The sequence below is a fragment of the Rousettus aegyptiacus genome, unplaced genomic scaffold (assembly GCF_014176215.1).
Source record: "Rousettus aegyptiacus isolate mRouAeg1 unplaced genomic scaffold, mRouAeg1.p scaffold_m13_p_5, whole genome shotgun sequence".
NCBI classification, from domain to species: domain Eukaryota; kingdom Metazoa; phylum Chordata; class Mammalia; order Chiroptera; family Pteropodidae; genus Rousettus; species Rousettus aegyptiacus.
In genome coordinates this window covers 94,582,700-94,593,143 of record NW_023416308.1, presented here as the reverse complement: position 1 = coordinate 94,593,143, position 10,444 = coordinate 94,582,700, and the positions used below count along the sequence as shown (strand labels likewise).

The following is a 10,444-nucleotide window of genomic DNA, read 5'->3' as shown; positions in this document are numbered from 1 at the left end:
ATTTAAACAACAGGTCACAGATATCTCCTGGCAGAGTTTTTGCATGTTTATTTGTAACTAAAAGCATTATTCGGCTGTCAAAGTTTTCTATGACCTAATTCAAATTAATGGAGCAAAGTAGGGAGTGAAAACAATATCCAGACTAAATAAATAATCAAAGATTTATTCAGTTAACTAGATCTCAAAAAGCAAACTTAAGAGTTTCTTCTGTTTGATAAAAAAGGTTTCTAGACTTGGGCATTATGGACAATTTTTGTTTTCTTTTGCTTTTAAATTATGTTTTAATTTGTGACAATAGCTACTCTTCATTGGACTTGAGGAACAAGGACTTTGGCCTCTGTCATCTACAACATCTGACCAACTCATGCAGACATCAAACATATACATAGAAATTCTTTAAAATAGTTGAGGGTATTTGCAGAGTACAAAGTAAGTACCAAGGGAGGCTGCTTCCTACAGGAGTTGGGCGGGAATAGGGAGCAGGAAATGTGAGTCTGGAAAGGCTCCATGGAGCAGAGGAGACATGAACTAGATCTTGTGGATGGATAGGCTTTGTAGAGGTGGGGGTTGGGGAAGACCATTCAGAAGAAAAGAGAAGCATAAACAACATAGAAAAATTGTCCCCAAAGGCTTACTGGAGATACTTCAGAACAGTCAACAGAATCTAGAGTCTAACAAGAGCAGAAACAAGAACTTATAACTGGACTTTCATCTTCCTTTTCTCATTTGTCCTGGTCCTAATTCTAACTAAGCTTCTGGGTACAAGTGTTATAAACTGGTCAAAGTAAAGGAGTGATGGGGAAGATAACCTGGGGGACTACGAACAATTTATTAATGATTGGTAAATCCGTTTTTTGAGGCCTAAAGTCAAGAGAGAATCAACTGTTATGTTCAGTAGGGCTCCCCTGTAAACATAAATAATAGCCAATAAGGCAAATTATCTTCTATTATCTTCTATTTTGCAGATCAGGTGAAAGGGGTCAAGAAGTCTGAGACACCTAAAGGCTCAAGAAAACCCTGCGAGATTATTCCCCTGGTCACTTGAGTCTCAGAAAGATTAAATGGTTTGTTAACAATAACACAGCTCTGTGAAGGTTGAGCCAACTTGAGCAAAGTTCTCCTGATTCTTTGCTCCTTTCTCTCTGCGCACGCTGCCTTAGGCAATTGCAGGTCCATACCCTCTACCCTCCCTTATGCAGGAGAAAGACACCACTAGGGGTTGTGTTTGCATTTTACAGATTCCATTTCACTAATTTAAAATGCTGAGGTGGTCAGCTTGTATCACTTCTGTTTCCCAGTAATGTTTAACCTTAAGTTAAAAAAAAAAATCTAGGAGATAAAAGAGCATGTTATCTGGCAAGTCCATTCCATCCCCAGGGGTTATTAATTTCAGAACACATCTGAATTCTTTCTCTGTGGTATAGACTTGAGTAGAGGAACAGACAGCTCCTGGTCAGGATCAGATTTCAAATTTTTATTCGTTGGTACCAATACCATTACTAGATTCTTCTTAGTAGTCAACTATTGAGATCTTCCAAGAATATAACTTGGTGTCTGAAGATCCACCAAGGAGCCTCTGGTCATCATTTTCTTCACAGAATCAGTCTTCTCTCTCAGCAAAGCATCTGCTGTACCCAGCTTTGCCTTCAGAAACAACTTTTTCCCTGAGACCTGGTTGAGAGCAGCTCTCTGGTGCCATACTTCCCAGCATGGGGGTGAAGAACTTTTCAGTTTGGGATTATGTCGTCTTTGCAGGCCTCTTTATCATTTCCTCTGGAATAGGGGTGTTCTTTGCTATTAAAGAGAGAAAAAAGGCGACTTCCATGGAGTTCCTGGTTGGAGGAAGGCAAATGAGCTGTGGCCCCGTGGCGTTGTCCCTGACAGCCAGCTTTCTGTCAGCTGTCACTGTCCTGGGAACCCCTGCCGAGGCCTATCGCTTCGGAGCCTCCTTCCTGATCATCCTTCTTTCATATACTTTTGTCATCATCCTCACAGCAGAACTCCTTCTGCCTGTGTTCTACAGATCTGGCATCACCAGCACTTATGAGGTAAGGCAATGACTCCCTTATTCTTTACTTTGAGCGAGTTGCTATTTTCTCTTCATTTAAACATTTTGTTGTTGTTGTTGTTGTTGTTTTTGCCTTTTTCTCTAAAAGATGACAAGACATGGTAGTTGAAGAACACTCACCTATATTCAGAGTAATTACATATTACGGGGAAAAAATTACAGTGTTATTAGGAAAAGTTTAAGCTTTGGATGCAGACGCACCTGTTCTTTCACCTATAGAATGGAAATAATGAAGTCGACCCCAGAGGCTATTTCAATAAATAAATAAATGAGAACCTGTAGGGGCACACCAAATGCATTACCTAACTTGTAAGAGATTTTCAGTGAAAGAGAGCTGATGTTATTATTTGTATTGTTATTAACATCATTCTTAAAATCATGCAGAAAATATACCATAATTATTGTCATTTTCCAGGTAAGAAAATAAAGATAGTACAGATAAAATGACTTAGTCAAGATTGTACAGTGGATAAAGCGTCCTGAGAACCCGTTTTTGTTTGTATCTCTTTCCATCAGATAATAGAGCCGAGCACTTTAATTCAAATGATTACTATCTGCCAATTTTTAGTGGGGAAATGGTAATGTTTTTGAAAAATTAGGAAATATTTTAATGGGGAGGAATTCCTAAATGATATAAATATGGGGATTATTTTAATGAGAAGAAAATGAGGCAGCAGTGTTTTACTTTGCAATTATTTCAATCAAAATATCACATTAAAAATTTAATTTTGCATGTTCAATTATTAATCAGTTTGTATGGAAAAGGTATTTATTTTCCTTATTCAACATCATCCCTACTAAGTCATAACAGAAACTCTTAACAGACTTATTTTTTCTTTTTCTAAAAAAAAAATTTATAAGGTAAATGATTGTAAAGGATTACTCTAGACCTCAAAAATCTTTCAGGAAAAGGAATACTTTCTAGATGGTTTTAAAACTTACAATTCCACAGATGTTCATATTCCAAATATCTAACATCAACTTTCTCTCCTCCCAAAAGAAAGTAATCAGTCTTGGGTTATACAACAGCTACCAGCTGGGATATATAGTCAAGAAAAAATAACTAAACTTATACTTAGTCCTAAAATAAAATATATGTACAGATATCCCTGTTGCTCATTCTAAACTTATAAATATATTCTAGGTTTTTCAATTCAACTATTAAGTTTTGACTTCCAAAGGCATTGTTAGACAACATTTTAAAAAGAATTGCCTAAGTAATGAGAGAGAGAGAGAGAGAGAGAGAGAGAGAGAGAGAGAGAGAGAGAGAGAGAGAGAGAGAGAGAGAGAGGTGGGGGGGAGGGGAGAGAGAAGGAGAGAGAGAATTTGGAGTTAGAAAATACAAGTTCAATTTCTAAATTCATTGCTTAATAGCAGATGACTTTGTGTAACTTACTTAGCATTATCAAGCTTCACTTTCCACACAGAAAATAATAGCTCCCCTTTTCTTGAAGATTTAGTTAAGTGTGAAAAATCTTTTTAATTAGAAAAAAATGCTGAAGTGTGAAAAATCATTTTTACCACTAAGCATTCCTTTGATAAATATCCATTAAGCCTCTGCTATGTTCTAGGCACACTTCTAGGTCCTGGAGATACAACACTGGACCTAATTGCTACTCTCTTGAAGTTTACTTTAGAGCAGAGAAGGGTAGTCAGTAAACATACTATATAAACAATAATAATGGAAATTTATATTTTACTGTGTATTGAGTAGTGCTCTAAGTACTTTACATGTATTAATTCATTTGACATTAAAAATAATCTTTTAGGTAGGTACTATTATTATCATCCCTATTTAACACTAGGAAACTGAGGCACACAGTTAAGTAACTCGTTTAGTGTCACACAGCAAGCAGTGGCAGTTTTTAAAACCTGGCAATCTAACTTTAGAGATCATATGCTGAATCAATATGCTATCCTGCCTTACTAAAATAAGAAAAGGTAGAGAAGGAGTTCTGGTTTGGGTAGAGAATGTCAAGAATTCACACAGGGTGGTTGAGTTAGTCTTCAATGATAATAAAGCAGTTAAGTGGAGACTTGGAGAAAGCAAGAGATTACATCATACATGGGAAGAACATTCCAGGCTGAAGGAGCCACAAAAGGCCCTAAAAGAAGAGTGTAATTGGCATATTTGAAGGACGGCAAAGATATCGGATGCTCAGAGAAGAGTGAGCCAAGAAAAGAAGTGACAGATGAGATCACAGAGGTGGGAAGGCCCAGTTACATTGGGTAGCACTTCCAGTGGGTATGCTGTCAGAGAGAGGGAGTCCTTTGTATATCTGTGGGGCAATTTTATTGCCACAGTGACTCAGGTATCGAGGGGACGAATGGGATTTAGGAAGCAGATATCTTGCAGTGTGTAAGGTGCACATATACAATGAGTAATTGTACCATGGGCTTAATAATGTCATCATGCTTAAGACCTATTGCAAATATAAATTAGTAGCTTAAAATAAGAAGTTATACAAACACTATAAATTAGTGTATTTTCCCCAAATTAAAATGAAATAAAAACATTGTCTAGAAATTAATAAAAAATTTACTGAGCAATCCATCTGTTCCATTTGTGTTATTCAATTCCTACTTAGCTGTAACTGGGTTTAGTAAAGTGGTTTAGTTACTATATTAAACCAACAGCAGATATGTAACTGTGGAGATTTGAGACTCCTTTTTAATTGTTAAATTATTACAGCTATAAAAAAACATTTGTAATATCAGTGCCTACATGGGGCAAACGTGGGTTGAAGAAGCTAATTGCTTCTTGTTTTAAAATATATCTATATATGAGAATGCCTATAGGATGACATTATAATATGCGAATTTAATTTATAAAATTTGTTGCCCTCTATATGTTATTAAATTTTTCATATCCCAATAATAAGAAATCAAGATTATGTAAAGTACATATGACGATATTTTGGGATTGCCTCTTGCATTGTAAGAATGGGCAGTGTTGCATAGGGGTTAAAAACATAGGCTCTAGACTCAGTCTATTTGGGTTTGAATGCTAACTCTGACACCTGCTATGGGCATGACTTTGAGAAAATGACTTCACTTCTCTGTATCTGATTTTGACATATGTAAAAGAGTGATAATGAAAGCATTTATCTCAGAGGATGTCTGTGCGGAATTAATAAGATATTATATGCAATTATTTTTACCACAGCCTAGCAAATGGTAAATGCCACATAAGAGTTTTGTATTATGGTTGCTGTTGTTGTTCACACCACAACTCAATCCCTCCATAGAAGCTCAAATTCATATTTCTTTGTTCACCCCCCCCCCCATTCCCTGTTACCTATCCATAGATACTCTTTCTAGGATCTTTTTAAGTGCTAAAGACTAAAAGAGGTAGAGTCTTATTTCCCCACCCCTTAATTCTGGCCTTGTGATTTGCTTTGACCAACAGAGTGATACGTGGGGCCTAGGCCTCACTAGGCTCATAGCTTCTGCCTTTGCTCTCCCAGAATGTTGTCCTGATGCTGCCATGTCATGTAGCTGGTCCAGTGGGTCTATCTTAGAGCATAAGTGGAAGCCTACAGGAAGATAGAGGGCCCCTAGCCAGCAGCCAGCACCAGCTACCAGACATGTCATTGAGGTCATCTTAAACCTTCTCGCCCAGCCAATCTTTCAGTTGATGGTGCCTATTCAAGAGCCCTGGGGAAACAAATAGAGGAATCACCTAGCCAATCTTCAAAATTATGAGAAATAATAAATCCTTGATTTTTAAGTCTTTGAGTTTGGGGGTGGATATTATACAGCAATATTCTACTGATTTAATTGTTTATATAATGATATTTCAAGAGTTAGATATGCCATCTGTGCTACTTTATTGCTCTCTTGTCCCATGTCAAAGCATAAGGAATTGTTCTCACCCTCAAGTTATAAATTAGGATCAGCTCATTTACAATATCATACATTTTTATTAGCTCCACTTAGAAAATTTATAATTAGTCTCATCATTTTGTCTCACTTCAGTTATTGTTATTTTCTTATACGTCTTATCACCCATAATAAATCCAGTCTGTTATTATTTACCCTTAATACTAGATTAGAGGCTGGTGTCTACTCATTCTCTCATTTTTCTTAAACTTCTTAAACTAAATGTCTTCTGAACTTACTTCTTTTTAATCCAAGCTTTTTCATTGTGGTAATGCACAGAATACCACTTTTCTATATCTTTTTTTTTTTTTTTTTTTTACTGTGGTTTTAAGCATTATAGATTACTTTTTTTTTTTCGTAAATGGCTTTCTTTTTAATTCTCTTTTAAATTACATTAGTAGTATTATAGTAGTTATATAAATTTTGGGATATTAGTGTGTAGGTATAAGAGATCATTATTGAATATTATTTGAATATAGTAAATGATGTTATAATATGTTTGTTGTGGAATGAATATTTAGGGTCTGATAGGGTCTGAACCAATGTTATGAAACCTTTTAGGTCATTGTAAGGATTGGTTTTTACTCTTTGTCATATGGGTCACTCCAGCGTTTGGGCAGAGGATTTTTAGTATTACACTAGCTGAATGTAGAGAATGGTTATAGGGTTTAACTGCTGAAGCAGAGGGGTCTAGTTAGGAAGTTATTGCTGTAATCTAGGAAAGAGGTGATGGTATTAGCGTGGCAACGGAGGAGATGATGCAAGTAGATATATTTTATAAGTGGGAGGTAGGCACTAGGATTATTTTATGAACTGGATGTGGGCAGTGAGAGAAAGAAAGGAGTAAAAGATAGCTCCATGTTATCTGGGCTTGAACCAACATGAAAGCGTGGACTTGCTATTTCCTGAGATGGAAAAGAATGCGGCTGGATTAAGTGCTGGGTCTTGAAAATAATCAAACATGATGATGATAAATGTTACCTGTGAAGGGTTGAACTTTCATTTTACTTTTGACTATAGTAATAGCTATACACATACCAAAGATGACCATTGAGTGAGTAAGAAAATACACTGACAGAATGAGTGAATACATCCTTTCAGGGGTAGAATTATGCAGTTGGAAAAGTCTCTCATATCATGAATAAGAAACCAGTGGCTTAGATCAAGGAGTAAGATAGTGGCAAATCTCAAACTAAAATTCAAGGAGTCTTATTTCTGGTTCAGTTTTTTTCCTTTTCAAAATATTTTTCTCCATACTGTCTCTCTAGTTTGACTTAGCTAGAAAGAGCATGGATGGAGCAGGAGAGGGTTTAAAATATCAAGCTGAGATGTGCATTTTATGCCAATGATAAGAGAATCATTGGAGATTTTGAGAAAAAGAGTGACATGCATGATCAGAATTCTGTTTAGAATGTGACTGATGTGTGGTTGATGGAATAGGTGGGAAGAACTGGAATTTGGGAGATCAGTTGGGAGCTACTGCAGTAATCTGGAAAGATGAAATGAAGAACTGAAGTAAATCTGGGAGCTGTGGGGATATAAAATAAAACAATGGCTTCAGTATATCCAGTAGGAGATTCCTGGGTAGAAAGCCAAAAGGAAAACCCCTGAGCTTTTATTCAAGCAACTCATTTATCTTCTCTGACCATCATGAGAAACTTGAGCAAGAATTGATCTTTAACGTATTTTGGACTTTAAACAATCTATGTATTTGTCCTATTCTCCCAAGTACATATAGCATGAAATTACACTATAAGTCCAAAGCACTAAAGTCAGAGGAATACCAAGAAAAAAAGAACCTTCTTAGCAGCTCTTATGTGAAACTCACTGACTTTGCATGTTCTTCTCTTTGTTCTTTCTAGTACTTGCAACTACGATTCAATAGATTAGTTCGCTACGCAGCAACAATTGTCTACACTGTGCAGACGGTAAGAGTAAGGGCTGTTGCTGATGTAATGTGGGGTGACAAGATACAGATTTGTTTATTTCAGGGGGTAGTTAATTCAATTAAAGGAGAAGCTTACTAGTAAGCTTCCGAATTGCTACATGAGTCACAAAAATAAAGCTCTGAAAGTAATGCGAACATCGAGTTACTTGATTTTGCCCACATGGTTCCATATACACCATTTGATTTTTGTTCATGTTTGTTTCTTTTGTTTTTTAAGAGGAAACTACTTTCTTCCAGAGATAGCATTTTCCTGATATATGATCACATCAAGAGCTGTACATTGCATATACCCATATGTATGTCATAAACCATAAAGGGGAAAAACAAAACATTTTCTTAAAATTTATTTAAATTGTTATTTAAGCTGTACAATTTGCTTTGGATATGAAGCTGTAAAATTGCCTGTTCATTGGTGGTTTTCTTCCTCCTTCCCTTCCTCCTCTCTCCTCCCTCCCCAATCAACCTCCCCCCTAAAAACGCGTTTTTTGGGAGATGGCGGTGAGGGTTTCTTTCTTCGGATTGTCTTTCTTTCTTTCTTTCTTATTTCTTCTTTCTTTCTTTTTCTTTCTTTCTTTCTTTCTTTCTTTCTTTCTTCTTTTTTTCTTTCTTTCTTTTTTCTTCTTACTTGTTAGCTGAGTGGAACTAGAAATACCCATTCTGCTGAAAATTATTTTAAAACAGTATATTCAAACCAGTATCTCCATTTTCCTTTTGGGACTCTATTCTCACCTCCTAGTTTCTGGGGTGCCTTCACATAGCTTCAGGTTTGCCTGTGGCATACCATTTGTGTGTTTCCTACAACTCATAAAGTACTTTCTGCTAAAAGAAACTTACTCTCATTTTTTTTTAACCCAAATTCCCACTAATTGACTGAAGGATTTGAGATACAGAAAAAGAAGAAAACAATGTTTATTGACCTGTCCATAGGTATTTCCTTTTAAAACCCCCACAAGAATGTTTAAATGGTGAAATTCCATTTAAAATAAAATAGGACTGCACCTGCTTTCTTCCATGTTGTGGTTGTGATTCTGTGAGTTAGAAGGTCTGCTCACTGGGCAGGCCACCTACATTGTTAGTTGTCTCTGCACAGTGCTTTCTCCTCACAGATGCTTTCCATCTCCACTCTGAAATCCATATTTCACCAAACTGCTGAATCATATTCATATCATTATGATATATGTATGAGGAGAGAGGAGTAGAGGGAGGATGAAAAAATACTTACCTCAAAGCCTATTTTTCTAACCTTCAGAAATATACCAAATCTAGACATAAAACCTCATAATTTGCAGTGATCTTAAAAGCCCAACCCTTTTCCTCCATCTAATGCTTATACTCCTTCTGCATCCCTAATTCTTGTATCCCTTAATTATACAAATTCTACAAATTCAAAAATAGAGTGGATAGGAATGAAATGTTTGGTAAACAAGTTGAAGGACATGCATCTTTAAGGTCCATAAAGAAATTTCTAGGCCACTTTCCCTTCTATGTCACTTTTCTCACTTTTCTCAATTTTCGCCTCATTCTTGTTTCTCCACCAGATTCTCTACACGGGGGTGGTGGTATATGCTCCCGCTCTGGCACTCAATCAAGGTGAGTTATTCTGGGTACATTGCAATATGTTTATGCCTGTATTCTCACCTTGAGAATTATAAAACATCTTGGGCAGACATTCCTTTGTTTAGAGTGCTCTGAATTTCTGTAGGGGTCACAAAAATAAAGCTCTGAAAGTAATGCAAACAATGAGTTACTTGATTTTGCCCACATGGTTTCAAATACCTAATTTGATTGTTGTTTGTTTGTTTCTTTTGTTTTTTAATCACTATAATTATGGTAGTCTGGGTATTGTTTATGCACAACCTCTAAGTAAGGTCACTGTAATATATGGTGATTTCTTAGAAATTTCATGAAGTAGGTAATCTGAGTACTATAATAAAAGGTGATTGTAGTAAATACTTTAAGATTTATACTTGACTTTTTCAAGAGACTAGAATCCTGGAAACTAAAAGGAAAAAAATAAAATAAATTTCATAATGATACCTATAATATTGGAAGTCTTCGATATTCAATTTAATCGTGCCATCTACTTACATAGAGAAATAGCAGTTCAAGGCTGATGTTTAATTTGTTTAGAAGTACCAGGACTAAGTTTGTTTAGAAAAAAAACAAACACAAATACTTAGTGCAAAGATTGGAAGTTTCAGAACTTTAGTAGGAAAAATTTAGCTTTTAACATTACATGAAATTTATGGACTGAGTTGAGGTATAATAATATAACAAACTAATCTTTATCAGAGGTGAGAAAATTTAATAAGAAAAAACCTAAGTTGATTTTCATTTGCCTGCAAAGAACATTGACAAAAATGTCTTGCCTTTTTCTTTGTAAACCTGTTCTTTTACTTCCCTCAAAAATTTTCTGAAATTTTTTTTTTCCTTTTGTAGTGACTGGGTTTGATCTTTGGGGCTCTGTGTTAGCAACAGGAATTGTTTGCACATTCTACTGTACTCTGGTATGTATCTAGCTGTGAAAAAGGATTTAGCGTGTTATC

At 35.8% G+C, this 10,444-nt stretch overlaps 1 protein-coding gene across 1 annotated transcript in view; it reads left to right on the top strand.

Annotated features, from left to right (window-relative positions):
* Nucleotides 1-1,685: 1,685 nt before the first annotated feature.
* The window catches only part of SLC5A12 (solute carrier family 5 member 12), a 42,617-nt gene continuing 33,858 nt past the window's right edge, over nucleotides 1,686-10,444 (top strand). Inside the window, exons 1-4 of the mRNA XM_016147428.2 lie at nucleotides 1,686-2,048; nucleotides 7,813-7,878; nucleotides 9,437-9,488; nucleotides 10,338-10,405. Of these exons, the coding sequence (XP_016002914.2) occupies nucleotides 1,710-2,048; nucleotides 7,813-7,878; nucleotides 9,437-9,488; nucleotides 10,338-10,405 (525 nt within the window). The 5' untranslated portion in view covers nucleotides 1,686-1,709. The remainder of the gene's footprint in view (nucleotides 2,049-7,812; nucleotides 7,879-9,436; nucleotides 9,489-10,337; nucleotides 10,406-10,444) is intronic.